This window comes from Clupea harengus, chromosome 11 (assembly GCF_900700415.2).
Source record: "Clupea harengus chromosome 11, Ch_v2.0.2, whole genome shotgun sequence".
Taxonomy (NCBI): Eukaryota; Metazoa; Chordata; class Actinopteri; order Clupeiformes; family Clupeidae; genus Clupea; species Clupea harengus.
In genome coordinates, this window is record NC_045162.1 from 17039624 (window position 1) to 17059623 (window position 20000).

The window sequence follows — 20000 nt, forward strand, 5'->3', positions numbered from 1 at the left end:
ATAGATAGATGAGACCAGTACTAGTTGCTTAGAGGAACCATGCCTCAAAAAGTGGAAAATGATTGCCTACCGTCTCTTTATCCCTCCTGGTACTCTCAAGTCAACTTCCTTTCGCTCATCCTTGGAGTCTTAGAGACTTCCTGGTACTCTCAAATCAACTGTCTTTCGCTCTTCCTTGGGGTCTAAGAGACTTCCTGGTACTCTCAAATCAACCTCCTTTCGCTCTTCCTTGGGGTCTCAGAAAGTGCTAACATTTGTAATAATGTGAAAACCTTGGATATTTTATTTCAACTGTCTCTGCACTGACGTAGTTTATATTAAAGACATCTGTTTGACCACAATGTAAGTGCACATATTGGTACAAAATTGATGGACAAAGTAACTGGAGGATAGAAAACCATTATTATAACACTTGATTTGAAATATTTCTCATTTCCTGCACTCTAGGGGCAATCCAAAAGAAATGAAAACAGTTTGTTTTGCTATCCAAAAATACTCTGACTACAATGGTCTACTATCAACAAACAAAAATAACACTCTTTATCTTTGTTCAAATGGTCCCCAACCTTAAAAAGAACAGTAAACCATTCTGCAATAGGTATTGTATCATAGTTGTGTGTTGCTCTGGGTCCATCAGTAGTTACATCCAACCACCACCAACACTCAGATTGCATTGCTGCCAGACTGACGACAGGTTTCCCCAATCCCTGGTCTAAGGCATAGAGTCTATGACCAGCGAGATACTAAGGCTGGGGTAGATAAGACACTCCCATAGAGTCTATGACCAGCGAGATACTAAGGCTGGGGTAGATGACAAGACACTACCATAAAGTCTATGACCAGCGAGATACTAAGGCTGGGGTAGATAAGACACTACCATAAAGTCTATGACCAGCGAGATACTAAGGCTGGAGTAGATGACAAGACACGACCATAGAGTCTATGACCAGCAAGATACTAAGGCTGGGGTAGATAAGACACTACCATAAAGTCTATGACCAGCGAGATACTAAGGCTGGGGTAGATGAGCTCCCCTGTTTTCACATGATGGAAAAATGCATTATGTGTGTCTGCTACTCATTCTCACCAACATTATGGTCACTAAAGCACATAATACAAAACCATCATTAGCAGTAGATTTTCATCTAAATCAGAGTAAATGTAAATTAATATAAATGACTAGTGAATGTAAATGATGAGTGAATATTAATGATTGATGAATATGAATGATTAGTGAATGTAAATGATTAATGCATGCAAATGATAAGTGAATAAAAATGATTAGTGAATATCAATGATTGGTAAATGTAAATGATTAGTGAATGTAAGTGATCACTGAATATAACTGATTAAGTAAATCATACATGTAAATGATTAGTGAATGTAAATTATTAGTATATGTAACAGATTAATGAATGTAAATGATTAGTGGATGTAAATGATTAGTGAATATAACCGATTAATGCATGTAAATGAACCTTTTATATTTCCTCTTTAACCTGCTTCTTATATGCTTGCACTAAACCACCCTATTCCAATCCTCTTTCCAGAGCAAGCGCTTTTGCTGGAGAAACCCTACCCAATGTGTGTGTGTGTGCGCGTATGTATGTGTGAGTGCATATGATGTCAGACTGTTACACCGATGTGAAAGGGCTATCTCTAGTACAACTGTAACATGTCAATTTGCAGAATTGAATCTGATTTTTGTTTTGTGACTTTTTTTCGTAGAGGCAGTCTCAAACATGCAGTAAAGTTGAAATCCTATTTTTCAACAGTTCTCATGGGATTAGGAAAAGCCAAAAAGCATGAAGCCTATAAACATCATTAAGCATATTTTTAAGACTTTGAAATGTGCCTGGGGTCTGTGAGTCCTCAGGGAAAACGGGATGGTTAAGCTATGTAATATAATGTATTATAATGTAATATCTTTATACATATATATTTAACATATTTTAAGAGCCCAATAATTCATAATTAACAGTAACCTTACATATGTTTTTTCTTTTCCTATTGTTTTTCTAGTCCTACTTTGTATAAATGGCAGAGTGTATATCTTTTGGCATTTAGAAATCTGGATTATTCGGCGACTCATGTAAGAAATGTTGCTCGGATAAAACAACAGCAATTATGTGTGCATAGCATTCACACAGGCCTGGTAAAGGGACACTACTGGCCTTTGTGTAATCAATAGTAAGAGAGAAGATAAGAGCAGAAGAGTAAAACCTCTCTGACTACCTATCTTTTTACCCCTGAAGTACACTAAACCACACTGCTAGGATATAAAAAGAAGATTACCAATTAGCTATACATGATAATGGAGAACACTATTGATGTAGAACAGTTCTTTCTGGAAGCAAAACAAAGCACACAGAATACGGCAGGTTTCTTCTCAAGAGCACTTGTGTGGAGTTAACAACACGAGCTAATGGCAAACAAGCACAGCTGAGCTTGTATGCTTCAGACCGCTGCACTCAGTGTGTCAGGAGGCAAGGCGGGCAAATGAGGCATCATTTTACACGGCCATTTGCTGTCGGGTTTGGCCCATTTGATGTGCGTAATTGACCTGGCAGTGAAACCCACTGCGGATAGCTTGTCATAGGTTCAGTGGGAGAACAGGGTTTCCACACTAAATCCGCCTCCGGGGCTGACCCGCAGCTCAAACCCGACCAAATTATTCGGACAAAAAGAAGGAAAAAAGATGCTCATTTAACTTCTTTTCCGCCCCTTATCTTTTCATATTTTAGACCTTACTGTGTGCACAGAGGCTTCTTTACAATTTAGCACTCGCACGTCAGAGCTGGGCAATCTAGCAGCATGAGTGAAAGTCCTGTGGTTTTAACTCAGGGAAGCTCAGAAAAACTCCCGTTAACCCCTGCATGTCAAAGTAATGACCCATGGACCCAGCGCTCACCAAATCAATGACAGAATAGCAGAATAGCTCTGGGCAGCAGGGAAAAGCTATTTACCTTGGCTGACATGAGAAATGTCTTTATGAAGCCGTAATATGAGGCGAGATGATTACTGTCACATTATTTCCCCTGCCTTTATCTCATCTGTTTGGGAAATTGGAAGTCGTTAAAATAAATAATGTTTGCTGTGTGGCTGACTGGCTCACTTGTAATCGGCTTACGTGTGAATTTACATGAAATTCAGTATCCCCGGCTGCCTGATCATAATGTGTTTGTGTGTGTGTGTATGTGTGTGTACATGTGTGTATGTGTGTATGTATGTGTGTGTGTAAAATTCAGAATCCCTGTCGGCCTGATCATAATGTGTGTGTGTGTGTGTGTGTGTGTGTGTGTGTGTGTGTGTGTGTGTGTGTGTGCGTGTACATGTGTATATGTGTGTGTATGTGTCAAATTCAGCATCCTCGTCGGCCTGATCATGATGTGGATAAGGAGCACGTAAACACAGGCTTCAGGTCACCGTGGACGACGTGACATAAACATAGCAGTTCCAGAAGTCTCCACCGGGGCTGGGTTCTCATGCAGACAGATATTCTCACACAAACACACACACCTTCACACATTGGATACGCTCACTCAGAAATGGTTACACACAGCCATTCACAGGATCTGAGGGGCTTGGGTACCTTCACATGAAGATGCACACACTGTCACACACACACACACACACACACACACACACACACACACACACACACACACACACACTCTAACAGCGGTGGTGTGTGCTGTAGAAACCCCTGCCGTCCTCCTTTAGAGAGTGTGATGAGAGGAATCCTCCTCACACACACGTCCCCTGTGTGTTCTCAGGTTAGGAGGCACTGAAGTGTGGACACATAACCTCCAAGCTGATTTCTCAGACTGCCTAACACTCTCTGTCTTTCCCAAGTCACTCTCTCACACCACCATACCCACCCACACGCACACACACTTGGTCCCCCCGCCCCCCTCCTCTCTCTGCCTCTGTCTCTGGCACACACCACACTTACAAACATACACACATGTTCACACACTCACACTTACAGACATACACACACGTTCACACACTCACACTCACACTTACAAACATACACACGCATTCACACACTCACACTTATAAACATACACACACTTTCACACACACTCACACTTACAAACACACACACACACACACACACACACACACACATCCAATGAAACATCAAAACATCACACAAGTACATGCACACACAGACACACACACATGCACCCACACAACCAATGAAACATCAAAACATCACACACACAAAGACTTGTTCATATATCTAGCAGAGGTTGTTCCGCAATAGACTGACACAATGGCTCCACGTCTACTGATAAGTGTCTGTGATGAGAGACAGGGAAGATAAAGAAAAAGGAATTGATCTGCCCTCGGCCTCCCTGTATTCACATGGGTTAAGAGACATTATCAATGAGGACCGTTAGCTGTCAAAGGAATAACAGCTATACATGAATTGGATTTCTCAAGGATTAGGTGACGCATGATGGACTGGGTGACACACACACTTACACACACACTTACACACACACTTACACACACATACACACACACACACACACACACACACACACACACACACACACACACACACACACACACACACACACACACACACACACAAACACACACCTATCTGTATGTGAACACATCATTCTGTTCAGCTCACACCTTCTCCTTTTGAATAAGATACAGAATGCCTGGTGTCAACTCAGAACAGTAGTGTGCTTCTCAAGTCATCCCTCTCTCACACACACACACACACACACACACACACACACACACACACACACACACTCACTCAAACACACCAGCACATACATAACCCCCCTCTGAGGCACGGAGGCAGTTGTGGAGAGAAACCACCGCAGGAGTCACTTGACTTCCCCGTTCCTCCCCACATAATGGCCGTTTAATGAGGTGAAGAAGAAAAAAAAGACAAAAAGAGAGAGAGCAGCAGACAGGGAGAGATATACAGAAAGAGAGAGAGAGTGTCGAAAGGAGAGAGAGAGAGAAATGAAGTATGATAATTGAGGTCTGATGCTGGCGACGTGGCCTGAACTCTATTCATCCTCCTGTTGATTGTGATGTACTGTGTGGAGCGGACGACGTGTTAATGAACAATCATGTTTCATGGCGGCCCCTGGGCCTTCAGCCTGCTCATACGCCACATCAGTCATGTCACATTTGCCAGGTCTGGCAGAGGAGAGAGAGAGGGAGAGAGAGAGAGAGAGAGAGAGAGAGAGAGAGAGAGAGAGGGATAGAGAGAGAGAGAGAGAGTCTGGTTTTTTGGAGTGTGGAGATGGATTATGGATTGAGTTTATTTCTGGCATGCGGCTGGCTAGGACACACACACACAGTCTGGAGGAAACGGCATGCTGGGTTTTAATTGACGGTGGGGGTCACTGGAATGTTGGGACACAAGTACTGCGTGGACTTACAGGTGAACAAAGCAAAGGAGAAGATTGGGAATAAAGAGAGAAGAGAAACAGAGTAGAACAGAGGGAGAGATGAAGAGTTGGAGAGGAAGAGATGAAGAGTTGGAGAGGGAGAGGAAGAGGGAGAGGGAGTTGATGTGAGTGAAACTGTATGCGCCGTCTCTATCTGACTGGCTGGATTGGCGCAAGCGTAATTTGCACAGCATGAGGGTGGTCACGGCTCAGCTCTCCTTGAGATAATGAAATGACAATTAATCTGAAAGCTGTTTCCTTTCAATCCTGCCTCGCTCTGCCTCTGTGGAGGGAGAAGAAGGAAGGGAGAGGGGGAGAGAGAGAGAGAGGGAGAGGGGAGGAGATGGAGGGAGCAGAGAGGGAGAGAGAAATAGCAGAGAGAGAGAGGGAAAGATGGAGAAAGAATGAAGGAGCAGAGAGAGAGAGAGGGAAAGATGGAGAAAGAGGGAAGGAGCAGAGAGAGAGAGGGAAAGATGGAGAGAGAGAGAAAGAGCAGAGAGAGGGAGAGAGAGGGAGATCTGGGTTGGAGGTCCGTGGGGGCGAGGCGTTATCAGGCTTTGAGTCAAGCCCACTGCGTCACCTTTCCCCCGCTCTCAATGTCAACCAGGAACTGCAGCCCACTGAGGAGAAGGCTAATGACTGGAGTGGCCAATCCATCTCTGGCCAGGAATCACAGATGAGTAACAAAGGCCTTATAATGACGGCTCTGCCCGCGTGCTGGAGGAGGGTAGCGGCAGACGAAGTGTGCATACTCAGAAACACATGCACACACACACACACACACACACACACACACACATTGAAAAAAACAGTAAACTGATTTGCTGTGCTAAAACTTCTAACCCTTTCTTTTTGAGAGAAGCCTTTGGAAAATCACAGTGAAAGAACAGAAGAAGCTGGGATCTGAAATTGGAAGCCTAAAATGATTAACCATCAAAGGACTAAGGGAGAGGGGGGGGGGGTAGAGAAGGAGGAGAATGAAAAGAAGAAAGATAGTGACTGTGTGAGTGACAGTGTTTGTATAGGCAAAGCAAAATTAATATTTATGTATTACGCAGGCCGCATCCTAACATCACAGGTGACAATGCTACCGTGTCTGCCTCCGTGGGTTTCAAATGTATGAAAAGATGAAACGCAGAGACAGACAGAGGGAGGGAGAGATAGAGAGTGAGGGAGGTAGAGAGAGAATGGGGAAGAGGGATGAGAAAGAGAATGAGAGAGGCAGAGCAGATGAAAGTGGAGAAGAGGTAACATTTAGGAGATAAGAAAAGGCTGACTGTAGAAAATGGCTTGGATGACAACAAACAGATACTGGCTTGTATCAGGGGCAGGAACTGGTGCAGAGAACCACAATACTATCCATACCTCATAGTGTATACTGTCAACCGGGAATTATCAAGGTCTGTCCACAAATGTTCACAAGTTTTTTTGCACCAAATAATATAAAATAGTATGATTTGCTGCAAAATAATATAAAATAAAATAATATGAAAATAAATGGTGGTTGTTTGCATCTGGACGTTCAACTGCGTTTTTCTCAAAAGTGCCCTGGGACCTTGTTAATTCTCAGTTGATGATATGACTTGCTGTTTGTGTAGACCAATTATGTGTGTATATGTTTGTCTGTGCGTGCGTGAATGCGTGCATGCGTGTGTGTGTGTGTGTGTGTGTGTGTGTGTGTGTGTGTGTATGTGTGTATTTGTGATCTCATTCATTCATTTTTTTCAATTTTATTACTTAATCTCACATCCACTAAAATCAATCTGATCCACTCTCTCCAGTGCCTGTGGACTAATATGTGTGTGCTGCTGTGGCAGGTTCATACTTATGAGTTAAAACAGCTGCTTCAGAGGAGAGTACACTCCTCTCCAAGAGGTCATACAGAGGCCAGCGCAGAGATGTCCATTGGAGATCACACACACACACACACACAGGTACTCACACACAAACCCACAGACACACACTTCAACCCCTTCATTAACCCCTGTCACTTTTGTCGATACATTATATAGGAGCGCCTGAGGCTTCAGTCTCTACTTCTCTTCTGCGGCTTGACTACTCCTCACGAGAGACCACACACACACACACACACACACACACACACACACACACACACACACACACACACACACACACACACACACACACACACACACACACTCCTCGCCTGGCCAGAAGCTTCCTCCCATGTCCTCCTTTCTCTAAGAGTCCCTCTCAGAAAGAAATTACTTCTTAAATCACAGTGCTATTATCTCCGCGGTAACGTCCTGTATGTCCCTTGCACCCGCCACTGAGACGAAGCGTACATACGGCAGGGCAGTGCGGAGGGGAGAATCGCCACGGTAACAGTATGCCATCGACACAAACCTCTTTAACACACTCCCTCGGCGCGAGGAAACATTCGTAATTTACAGAGGCTGAAATTTCATCAGACAACTCAGAATAGAATTTGTCTGATAAGATTTCAACCCACGGGGGAATCTGCTCTACGGAGCCGAGCGCACGCAGAGGGCCTGGGCTCTCGACGTGCAGCTCCATCAGTGGGATATCATAACCGTGCGTCTCACTTGACAATAACACCTATTTCATTTTAAGGTGGGGTTTGAGATGTTACCATAACAGTGAAAGTCTCAGCCATTCTACAGCAGACATAAATATCTCTGAGGGAGAATGTTGTGAATATGCCCCTCTACTGGAGATGAGGAGCACAGGAGGAACAGACCTGGTCTGGCAGCAGGATTAAAACCTGCTACATGATGGCTGTGTTAAACAGAGCTCACGAACAATCAGAGATTATTTTTACTGCAATAATAATAATAATAATAATTCATAACGCACTCTTCATTCAGAAGAATCTCAGAGTGCACAAGTGAAAGTCTTCAACAAGGGTCTTCAATTGAATGCAGTTGTAAACTGTAACAGTTGTTTACATGCTATGTTAAAAAATTGGGATTATGAGGTAGCCATTTGAAATACATGTCAATTGAACAATGTAAAGTATAGGTTATATTTGTAGTATATTTTGCATCTTATTTCATTCAGTAAATTCATTTTCAGTTTCATTATTTATCTATTTCATTTCAGCAATGTAATCTGGTAAAATGAACACTATGACTTCCTAAACCAAGCGTGCACATCACGGATACTTAGATACACGGATACATGCACACGCACACAGACAGAAAGATAGAAATTGAACAGAGCCAGTGTACCTGGTGATGACTGGCCTTGGCCAGCTCCTGATTGGCCAGGTCCACATGCGATGATGTCGTCTGGATGTAGTCCTCAATGCTGTCTAAAGGGAGAGAGAGAAGAGGGAGGTCACGCTCTGGATTTAGTCTTATTCTGTAGGCAGAATATGGGTGTCCATGTCCAACACACACACACACACACACACACACACACACACACACACACACACACACACACACACACACACACACACACACACACACACACACACACACACACACACACACACACACACACACACTCTCTTCAGTAGTTCTTTCTCCTCTCTCTCCTCCTCTGTATCAAACTCATGGAGAACATGCGAGTGTGACTCATAAACACTGTAAATGGTGATCAATATCTGGGAACACACACACACACACACACACACACACACACACACACACACACACACACACACTGCCCCGGATATGACTAGCATGATGCCATATTGGTGAGGCAGAGGAACATTGCTAATGCTAGTGGGCTGAATCCACATATCAATATCCATTCCAAATATCCTGAAGCACATGGTTGATTGTACATTGCACATATTTCCAAATAATCTTTCTACAAAAAGTGCCACAATTTAGAAGTCTGCATCATTCTAGGTTACCATTGCAGAACAAGGCCTACAAAAGCAAAGCAAATAGATTGTCTATACAGCTGTGCATTATTCAGCCAACACATGTCCTTTTGTTTAATGCGCTTTGCCTAACAGCATAGAAGACAATCAATCAGTCGAACAAACAAACAAACAGAACTACAAACGAACAAACTATTCAGACTCGGCATTTCCTGAAGACATTAATTATAGTCTTGTTCCCTACTCGTGCTGTGTTGCTGTTAAACTCTGACATTGTGTAGATATTTGCACAAACTGCAGCACCTTTACCTATTTCTAATGTATTTGCCGTTGCTCTGATTCAGTTAATATAATCCTGATAGATACGTCTGCTAGTGAGCTGGCAGCTACACATTTCACAAAAGAGATATATAATTCAAACAAAGGTTATAATTAATGTCTACACAGTGACTTAATGTTTATTTTTATTCTTGGTCATTTAGTTGAATATTAAAATTAAACATTTTCTTTGCGGAGGGTGATCTAAAGTAAATGTTGACCCCCCCAAGGTGGCTTTGGTGATGGAAAAAGCCCCCATTTCATCTTCCAATATCAGCTTGTTCCTGGTGGAGTTGTAACCAACTGTGGTGGTGGAAGCAATGGAAGTGAGGAAAGTGTACGGCTTTTATTAACTTGGCATCATTGACATCATTTCAGCCACTGTACCTTCAGCATTATATTAAATACTGTGCCTTTTCAATCTTTGGTGTACGATTCAAGGTTTTATGGCACTAGGGCATTTACATGGCAGAAAAAAACATTGAAATGGACTCAGACCACAACAACAACAACAACAACAACAACAGCAACTGATAAACAACCATCTCTCTTATTATTGACCCGAGTCATTCAGCACAACTTTTATTAAATCAAGGCAAATTCAGTTCAATTGGTCCAAGCGCATGCTTGGCAGAAGCGCTCACCCATTCTCATTAGCTCCCATCCGCTTGCATGATTGAAAGCACCAGGACACAGACTATCTGAGCCCCGTCACAGAGAGCATGGCTGTTGAGTCATCAGGCAGGTTTGAAGACAACACCCTAATTGGAGACTGCCTCTGTGTTGTGTGTGGTGATACAAACGGTCCATAACACCCTCGCTCTCCATCTTGGCGAAGAACAAGCCTTCATAATGGACAACGAGACATAACCCTGGATGAAAGGCAGACTTTCTCTCTTTGGAGAGGGTGTCAATGTATGTGCGTGTGTGCGTGTGTGCGTGTGTGCGTGTGTGCGTGTGTGCGAGTGAGTGTGTGTGTGTGCGTGTGTGTGTGTGTGTGTGTGTGTGTGTGTGTGTGTCTGTGTGTGCGAGTGAGCGAGTGTGTGTGCGTGTGTGTGTATGTATGCGTGTGTAAGTGTGTGTGTGTGTTCGAGTGAGTGAATGTGAGTGTGTGCCTGTGTCTGTGTCTGTGTGTTTGTGTGTGTGAGTGTGAGTGTGTGAGCGGGTGTGTGTATGCGTGTGTGAGGGTGCATGCATGATGTCTATCCGTGCATGTATCCATGACAGACAGTCAGGAAGACAATGACAGGGTCATGTACATCCGCACGGGACAATGTTTCCTGCTCACAGCGTTAGTCAATAACATCATCCCAGTATGTATACTCATGACCTCCGTCTCAGCTTACGCCCCCATCATCTACACCCAATCACCCGGAGATGCACAGAGGCCCGCAGGAAGTCAATGAGGAGCACTGGAAGGAAGGGACATTGGCCTATCAAGCTGCAGATGCTAAATGAATCAATAGTTCAATATATGACATAGCGAGGGAGAGGCAGAGAGAAAGAGAAAATGTATAGATACGTTGATAGACAGATAGATAGATGGATAGATAGATAGATAGACAGATAGGTAGATATATAGATAGAGAAATTGATAGATAGTAAGAAAAAGAGAGAGTGAAAGAGTGAAGGAGATATATGTGAGATATATGTGTGTGAGAGAGAGAGAGATGGAGAGAGAGAGAGGGAGAGAGAGAGAGAGAGGGAGAGAGAAGGAGATATATGTGTGAGAAAGAGAGAGATGGAGAGAGAGAGAGAGAGAGGGAGGGAGAGAGAGAGAAATGAAGAGAGATGCAGTTTGACTGATGAATAACAGGCTGCCTGCAGAGTTAAGGAGTGCCCATCCCACTGTACTGCCACTGAGGTTGATAAAGAGAAAAGAGAATAATTAGAGTGAGAAAAAGAGGACCTTAACAGGCGCCTGTCAATTGTGCATGTCCCTGCAACTGGTGACAGTTGTGATTCATGTCAACAATGGCACATTTGAAGAAGCACTGAGGCCCAGCGCCATTATTCATGGCATTGAAAGGCAAAGTGATGCACCCAAAACATTAAGGCTTCTACTGACAGACTGTGCGCGATGATTTGTGTACTGAAAGTGCCATTCAATTCAGACCAAGTACACACTATGTACACTCCCTTCCCAAAATGCCAGTCTCTCTTTTTTTGTCACCCTCATGAGCCCATACAAAAAAAACAAATTCAAACACCCTAACCCACTCACTCACTCACACACATACACACACGCCCACTCACATGTACACAAACACGCACATACACACACACCCACACAGAGAGACACACACACCCACTCACATGTACATATACATGCACATACACACACACCCACAACCACTCACAACCACTCTCTCTCATACACACACACACACACACAGACATAGTTATTCACAGACACTCAGATGCACAAACACATAAACACACACACACAACCATTCACATGCAATCCCACACACACACACACCTAGACACTGTACCCTCATGAACTCTACTGTCTCTTTTGGTTTTGAGTCTCATATTTAGACCCTCTCTCAGGAGCCGTCGGCTTCTCCATAGCCACCATAGCAGCCACAGACAACGACAGCGAAGGCTGAACTCATTTCCACCTCAGCCTTCCTTAATGGGTGCAAATAACTAGACATGAAAAGCAGTTATCTGGCAAACAACAATGGTCACTACAAGCTCCTCATGAATGCACAGTCTGAAGATGGTTGGAGAAAGCAGAAGTCCACACAACCATAAAACAAACATCCAATTAAGTTTTAAACTCAATTAAGCATTCCAGATAGGGGCCCACAAAGCCTGGGAAATTCTGCCTCAGTGAAATTCAACTCATAATTTTGAGCCGTCATTACAGCCTGCTTGGTTACAGATATGATTGGGTGCAATGTTTCTTTGTTTCTGTCATACACAAGCACAAGCACAAGCACACACACACACACACACACACACACACACACACACACACACACAGAGACACAGACACAAAATACACACACACACACACACACACACACACAGACAGACACAGTGAGAGATTAAGAGTGTGTGTGTTTTAGAGAGTGTGAGAGACAGAGAGAGAGTATGTGTGTGTGTGTGTGTTTGAGAGAGAGAAACCAACATCTATAAGTAGCAGTGATGACTATCATGTGTTCTGCAAGCTCTGTTTCCACCGGCCACTAGCAGAATTATTTTTGAATTTGAACCGATTGATCGTGTCTTCCTTTTGTGTCTAATGTTAGCTTGTATTACTGTTATCATTACTGTTACCATTACTGTTATTATTCTCCTCTGTGTTTAACGTTGTAAATGCCTATGTGTTAGCCCCCCAGCTTAGTTAGCCATTTGTGCACCATCAGTGTTGTTGCTATGTCAAAGTTAGACAGTTAGACTGTAGCGGTGTTTCCTGCCCGTTGGATGTGTCCTAATACACGTCCAAGTAGCCTGGAAGTCAGCTTTTGGAAGCTGTTACTTCTGTTCTGGGACCTGAGGGGAACTTTGTTAAGTGTACACAGAAAACACACACACACACACACACACACACACACACACACACACACACACACACACAGAGAAACACAAACACACAAGGCCTGTGGAGGTTTGGTTGATTATATCCTAGTCCCTACATCCTATAAACCCGTGATGTACTCTACACAATTCTACACGCTACTCTAGACGTATCACAGTCTGTCCACTCACTTTATCGAGAGACTGCAGACAAGGGAGACACACTAGAGATGCATTACAGGGACACAGTGAGTACAGGGAGACAGTGAGTACAGGGAGACAGTGATTACAGGGAGACAGTGAGTAGAGGGAGACAGTGATTACAGGGACACAGTGATTACAGGGACACAGTGTGTACAGGGAGACAGTGAGTACAGGGACACAGTGATTACAGGGAGACAGTGTGTACAGGGACACAGTGATTACAGGGACACAGTGTGTACAGGGACACAGTGATTACAGGGACACAGTGTGTACAGGGACACAGTGATTACAGTGATTACAGGGACACAGTGATTACAGAGACACAGTGAAACAGTGATAAGACAAATTAAATATAATAACTATAGATGCATTTCCACAAGAAAATGTAGAGAGAGTTGTGTTTGTGTGTGTATGTGTGTGTGTGTGTGTGTGTGTGTGTGTGTGTGTGTGTGTGTGTGTGTGTGTGTGTGTGTGTGTGTGTATGCATGTGTAAACAGTTGTCCCTCTGAAGAACATCTTAGTATCCCCCCACCCCCATCTATGAACGGACAACAGCAGCAGCTAAAAATAACTAGCGGAAATGTCAAGAGGGATTGCTCAACAGCAGCAGAAGAACGCTAAACCTTGCACAGCAAATGACTGATTATACAGCCCTAACCTTGATTATTCTAATGAAATAATCTGGAACACATGAGCATACAGCACAAAGTAGGCGTTATGATTAATGAAACAGTATTTCAAAAATGGTAACATTCGATTAGGCAGTCATCAAGGAATGATGGCACATTTATTCAGGGTCTCAAAACCTTCTTCCGACGTAAGGCTATGCAAATTAATTTGGCTTCAACATCGATGGGAAAAGTGAGGAAAAGTCACAGGTCCAATAGCTGCTGAGGTGCTAGGCTGCTACCTAGAAACTCAGGGTTTGTTAAAGACCTGCCAGCGAGCAGTCAATGACCCAAAGTTCGAGTTACCTCTCTTTCTGGAATGGAAAAAACAGAGTTTCACCCATCTCAGGATTAACACTAAGTTTAAAAACTAAGTTTTAACAAAGCCCACTTTCTGGAATACGCCCCCAGACATGGTGTTGTATTCTAAATGTGATCGTATTGTTTACTTTATTGAGTTAATGATCCCTTCTTAAGATGCAACTGAGGAAGGAGGCTGCTGAAAAAGCCGGCCAGTGGTTATGGCTGAGGCGCTCAATTACTTCACACAATGTCACTGAATTTGCTGATACAATAAGTGTAAATTAAGGTAGGGACAAAAGTCTCACTGTTGAAAAATCTAAACCTTTTATTGGGATGTAGCGGATTTATCCAATAATACACTGAGAGACTAAAGAAAGCCACATCTTTGAGAATTTGAACACGCCCATATTAACTTAGGAGAATGTTAAATGTTGAGGTTACCTGGTGCCTGTCCTTTTAATATCACAGGTAGCCCATGTTAAAAATGTGTAAATAAGTAGTCTAAGACAACTGATGCAAAATGTAATGGCAGGCTTACAGTAAACTACCAGCTGATTTCTTTGCTGGTGTAGCCTGTCACTGGTTACTTTGGGCTGCCTGGTCTGTTGCTGAGTTGATTTTATTTTGTGTATTGATTAGCGATTTCGGCTTGCATTGCGCTTGGGATACATGCAGCAGTCCTTTCACTTGGCTACACTCACAGTGATATTAGGCTACTAAGCTTCTTTGCAAGAGTTTCTTTGTTTCTACCACCATAACATCTAACTGCATTTAACAATTGTCTACCCCTCAATTCCTTCGATTTCCCCAATGCAAACTGTTTGATGTTATGGAGGCTAGCTTATACGTAAAGTTCAGCAAATTGATCACAGGCTACATGACTGAATATAGACGAGTAACCCACTCAATCGGGCAACATGACTACATATAGACGAGTAACCATGACTACATATAAACGAGTAACCATGACTACATATAAACGAGTAACCATGACTACATACAGACGAGTAACCCACTCAATCAGGCTACATGACTACATATAGACGAGTAAACATGACTACATAAAGACGAGTAACCATGACTACATATAAACGAGTAAACATGACTACATATAAACGAGTAACCATGACTACATACAGACGAGTAACCCACTCAATCAGGCTACATGACTACATATAAACGAGTAACCATGACTACATATAAACGAGTAACCATGACTACATATAGACGAGTAACCATGACTACATATAGACGAGTAACCATGACTACATACAGACGAGTAACCCACTCAATCAGGCTACATGACTACATATAGACGAGTAACCATGACTACATACAGACGAGTAACCCACTCAATCAGGCTACATGACTACATATAGACGAGTAAACACGACTACATATAGACGAGTAACCATGACTACATATAGACGAGTAACCATGACTACATATAGACGAGTAAACATGACTACATATAGACGAGTAACCATGACTACATATGCTATAGCCCAACAATAATACCTTTGAGGCTCGTGCACACAATGCCTCAGAAGAACACATAGGCTATAATGCAGTGTAGAGAGTTCTGCTCGCAGTTAAGCACATAGTTACACCAGTTAACATCAGTAGATCCGTAACACCTTTAGTTAGATAGTAGTCGCCTGATATGTTAAAACTTAAATCAGGTAACTTCAAGTGAAACTTCAGGATTTTTTAACCTGGGCCCTACTTTTAGATATTTTTTTGTCCAAGGACAATTAACAATCAAAATTGGTTCAGTATTGAGTTAGAACAAATAGTTACACAATGTAATCCCACGGGGGAAGCATCTGTGTCAAAGTAAACTGATTGTTTTCGCCACTGACAGGCTCATAAATGTTATTATAAGTGTCTGACTCTGCACTCTATCGGTTACTAGTTCGCCAGCTATGCCTAAATCTTTGATTTAAGATTCAGGAAAACCTCTGATTGCCAGCCAAATATGTGAACGTTAAGGCGAGGGTGAGATGCAAGATTATAGATCATAGATCATCGGCCTACCTAGTGCTCAGCTTGCAGGGCGAGTAATGTAACAATAGGTGAACGTTCAACCACACATTTTAATGGGAAAAAAGATCAATAAAATTCACGGGATTAGGAAGGACATGTCAGAGTTGGAGCGGTGTCGATAAAACGCTAGGAGCAGAAGCACTGCAAAAAATGGGTGGAATAACAAAGATGAAATGTGAGAAGAGCAATATTGTTTTGAGCAAGAACACATTGCTTCACAATGCTGTGTGCTCGAGCAATCACAGAGATAAAACCTATGGAGAGCAATAGTGTAATTGCTTCCGATCGAGCCATCGCACTAATAACCTCAGGTGTTTGGAGGAGAAGGGAGGACAGCTGCTTTGTCTGCAGCTGGAAAAAAGGTTTTCCCAACAATTACAAAAAAAGGATCAATAACCTAGACAACAGATAGAATTAGCAGGAAAAATTCTCACACCATTGTTTTTTCACCATGCATAGCCATGTAGGACTGGAAATACAAACACACACACACACACACACACACCTATCTTATCTCTTTTTCATTAATAGTAAGGGTTTGGGAGAAATAGTGGTAATGCTTTATATTTTCTACTGATAGTCGGATTTCTGTGTCTAAGAGAGAACAGAAAGGAGAGACAGAACAGCGAGAGGGGTGGTGTGTGTGTGTGTGTGTGTGTGTGTGTGTGTGTGTGTGTGTGTGTGTGTGTGTGTGTGTGTGTGTGTGTTTGTGTGTGTGTGTGAGAGAGGGGTGGGGGTGGGGGTGGGGGATATGGAGGACAGAGGAGGGCTTTGACCATTACAATGATAAAGCTCAAATGTTCTCGTTCTCTCCCAAACCTTGTTTCAGAAAGGGCAAAGTGGATCAGTAATGTGCTTAATTATATCTTTGCCTTTGGATTTATGCGCTGTGGCCGTGAAGCTGAGAGGACATAATTAACCACTCGACAAAAGTTACCCAAAGATCGCTGTTTTATTCGTCATAAGTTTTAATCATTCTCCAATGTCTGGTCGTTCTCCCTCATAAATGTTAAGTGCCTTGGGTATGTAAAAAAGTTCATGGCCAAAAAACGCTACATTACTCAGTTTGTCTTCTACTATTTAGCCCTAACTCAGTTATTCTTTCCTTACTATCTCTCTCTTTTTTCTCTCTGTCTCTCACTCTCTCTGTCTCCCCCTCTCTCCCTCTCTGGGGAAAGATGTTGCTCCGGTGTGAAATGTAAGACTTTCATGAAGGGCAGGTAAAGGTTGTTAGTCTTCAAAATCCATTCTTAAGTCTCCTTCAGGAATACAGTCCTACTGTACAACAGTCAGAGGCGTGCAGGATTAATTATACACGTGTGACCAGAGAAGAACACAGTCCTGAGATACCAGGTACAACAAAAGTGGACCTCTTGCATCTGGGAATAATATTCTAGTTTATGAGGTTTATAGTTTATGAGGCAAAGTGAGTGATTACAGTTTTCCTCTGTGGCTTTGGTGCATTTCTTTAGAATTCTCAAAACTACTTGTTTAACGTCTACATCATCTGGTCACTTGTGCACATGATAACAGCCATTACCCATTGTTTTGAAAAATGATCACGATTAAAAATCATGCAAATGAGTTGCAATGAGTCTGCTATTGTCTGCAGTTACTCATATTATCGATTGCATGAATCATGTTGATCAACATGTATTATGCAGCTTTCCTGTTGAATGGTCATATCCCCCAAAAGATCTAGGCATGTATTCATTGTGTCATGACATGCAAAATGGTTAAACCATGTATCACTGTTTGTCATACACATAATTCATCAGTTTCATTGTTTGTCCAACATATATTTCATCAGTTTCAGTGACAACGTATCTATTTACTTCTTTAACGTTTGCTAATTTGATTAAATACTTGCCTTCGGCACCTTGATAATTTACTTTTGATGTTGAGGCATATGTCCAAATGCAGGAAATGTGTCTAAAGGGTCATGGGTCATGAGCCAGAGTGGGTGTGCCAGGTCAGCATGAGTGAAATATACAGTAACATTATTGTCCTTATGTCAGAAAACAAGGTGTCCAGTCATATTTCACCATCAGGCATAACAGCACACAACATCTTACCCTCCTGGGGATCAGTGATGTCATCCCTCAGAGTGTGAGAGGTTTTGTAAGGAGCAGCATGCCAAATTACTATGTGCAGTCATTTGGGTCAAAGGAATCTTTTGCCACACAAACACCATCAGGGAAAACGGTTGGTTACTGTTCGTCATTGCATTCATTTTTTTGAATGAAGGTAACTGTAAAAGTCTATGATCATCAGTCTTGTGATTTTATACTGTAAAATGACTTGGTTTGTGGCATGCAAGAACATTTCTTGTAAATGAGGGTTTTGTCCGGTTTCTTTCATGTTATTTTCTACATCCTTCGACTATATTCTTACAGTATACAACCAATTGGAAGCTTGTTATGTTGAAATTAGTGACATGGATAACATTCAACTTATACAACATATCATTGAGTTAGTTGGAGACAAGTTATAATTATCAATTATTGTTAATGAAAGAGATACAGACAGACTTCCAGGGTTCACTGTTACATTGACAACATGGCGAAGCATGTTGGCGAAAAACCTTTTCATTCTGATGGCACTGTCATGTTTGCAGACATGTATATCTACTTTTGAGACATAAACTAAGTGTTTTGAGCTACAGGCTCAGGCTTTTACAGGCTTTTTACAGGCTTTTGCAGGCAGTACATTTTGTAGTGCTGCTTGTATAAATGGTTTTGAGTGATTGAGAAAAACAGTCAGAGCAAAGACACTCACACACACTGAATGTGAGAGCCCCCCTTGCACACACACAGAGACTCTCACAAATATAGTCACATGGAGTTTATCATGAGGAGAAAATATTTAAGAAAATAAATATTCACAAAATCATCCTCTCTGCACCTCTGCACATGTCTGCTGCCTATGAGTATCCTGTGTGTGTGTGTGTGTGTGTGTGTGTGTGTGTGTGTGTCTGTGTGTGTGTGTGTGTGTGTGTGTGTGTGTGTGTGTGTGTGTGTGTGTGTGTGTTTTTTTTCTCATCACATTTCCTCTCAGTCACAACTGCAGTTCTTATCTTTCTTCCCTACCTGTACATCCTGTGACACTGGCTCAGGAAAAGCCACACACACACACACACACACAAAGCCACCCACACACATGCACGAACACACGAACACACGAACACACGCACAAAGCCCCCCCTCCCCCCCACACACACACACATGAAGAATGTGCCTTACCTATGGCGTCTCCTTGCTCGTGCACCATGCTGGCCAGCTCCTTCATGATGGTGCTCACATCTAGGATGTCTTTCTGTGGACACAGTCAAGCGAGAAACCTTTCATTTAGAAGCGGCTGACCTCTGACACCAGCACGCAGGGAGTTGGCTACAAGCACAACTCATGCTCACCGGTATCACACGGTAAATACAGAGAGAAGGAGTGCAAAACACATACAAGTGCAATGCCCTTTTTTGGACCAGTTGGAATGACCAGTTTGTATAATAATGCATGAGCTCATCCCAAATGTGCTATTATGTGACATGAATGTAAAGCAGAGAGAACATAAACAGACATCAGCTCCACCACCTTGAGATGCATTCTGTGGTGTGTAGCTGCCCAAAGCAACACAGTGCTGACGCACACACACACACACACACACACACACACACACACACACACC

The 20000-nt window shown here is 42.7% G+C and overlaps 1 protein-coding gene across 1 annotated transcript in view; it reads right to left on the minus strand.

Annotated features, from left to right (window-relative positions):
- tsnare1 (T-SNARE Domain Containing 1) overlaps positions 1–20000 on the minus strand; it is a 113841-nt gene that overhangs the window by 28343 nt on the left and 65498 nt on the right. Inside the window, exons 9-10 of the mRNA XM_031575781.2 lie at positions 19559–19631; positions 8645–8727 (exon numbers count right to left, since the gene is read on the minus strand). Of these exons, the coding sequence (XP_031431641.1) occupies positions 8645–8727; positions 19559–19631 (156 nt within the window). The remainder of the gene's footprint in view (positions 1–8644; positions 8728–19558; positions 19632–20000) is intronic.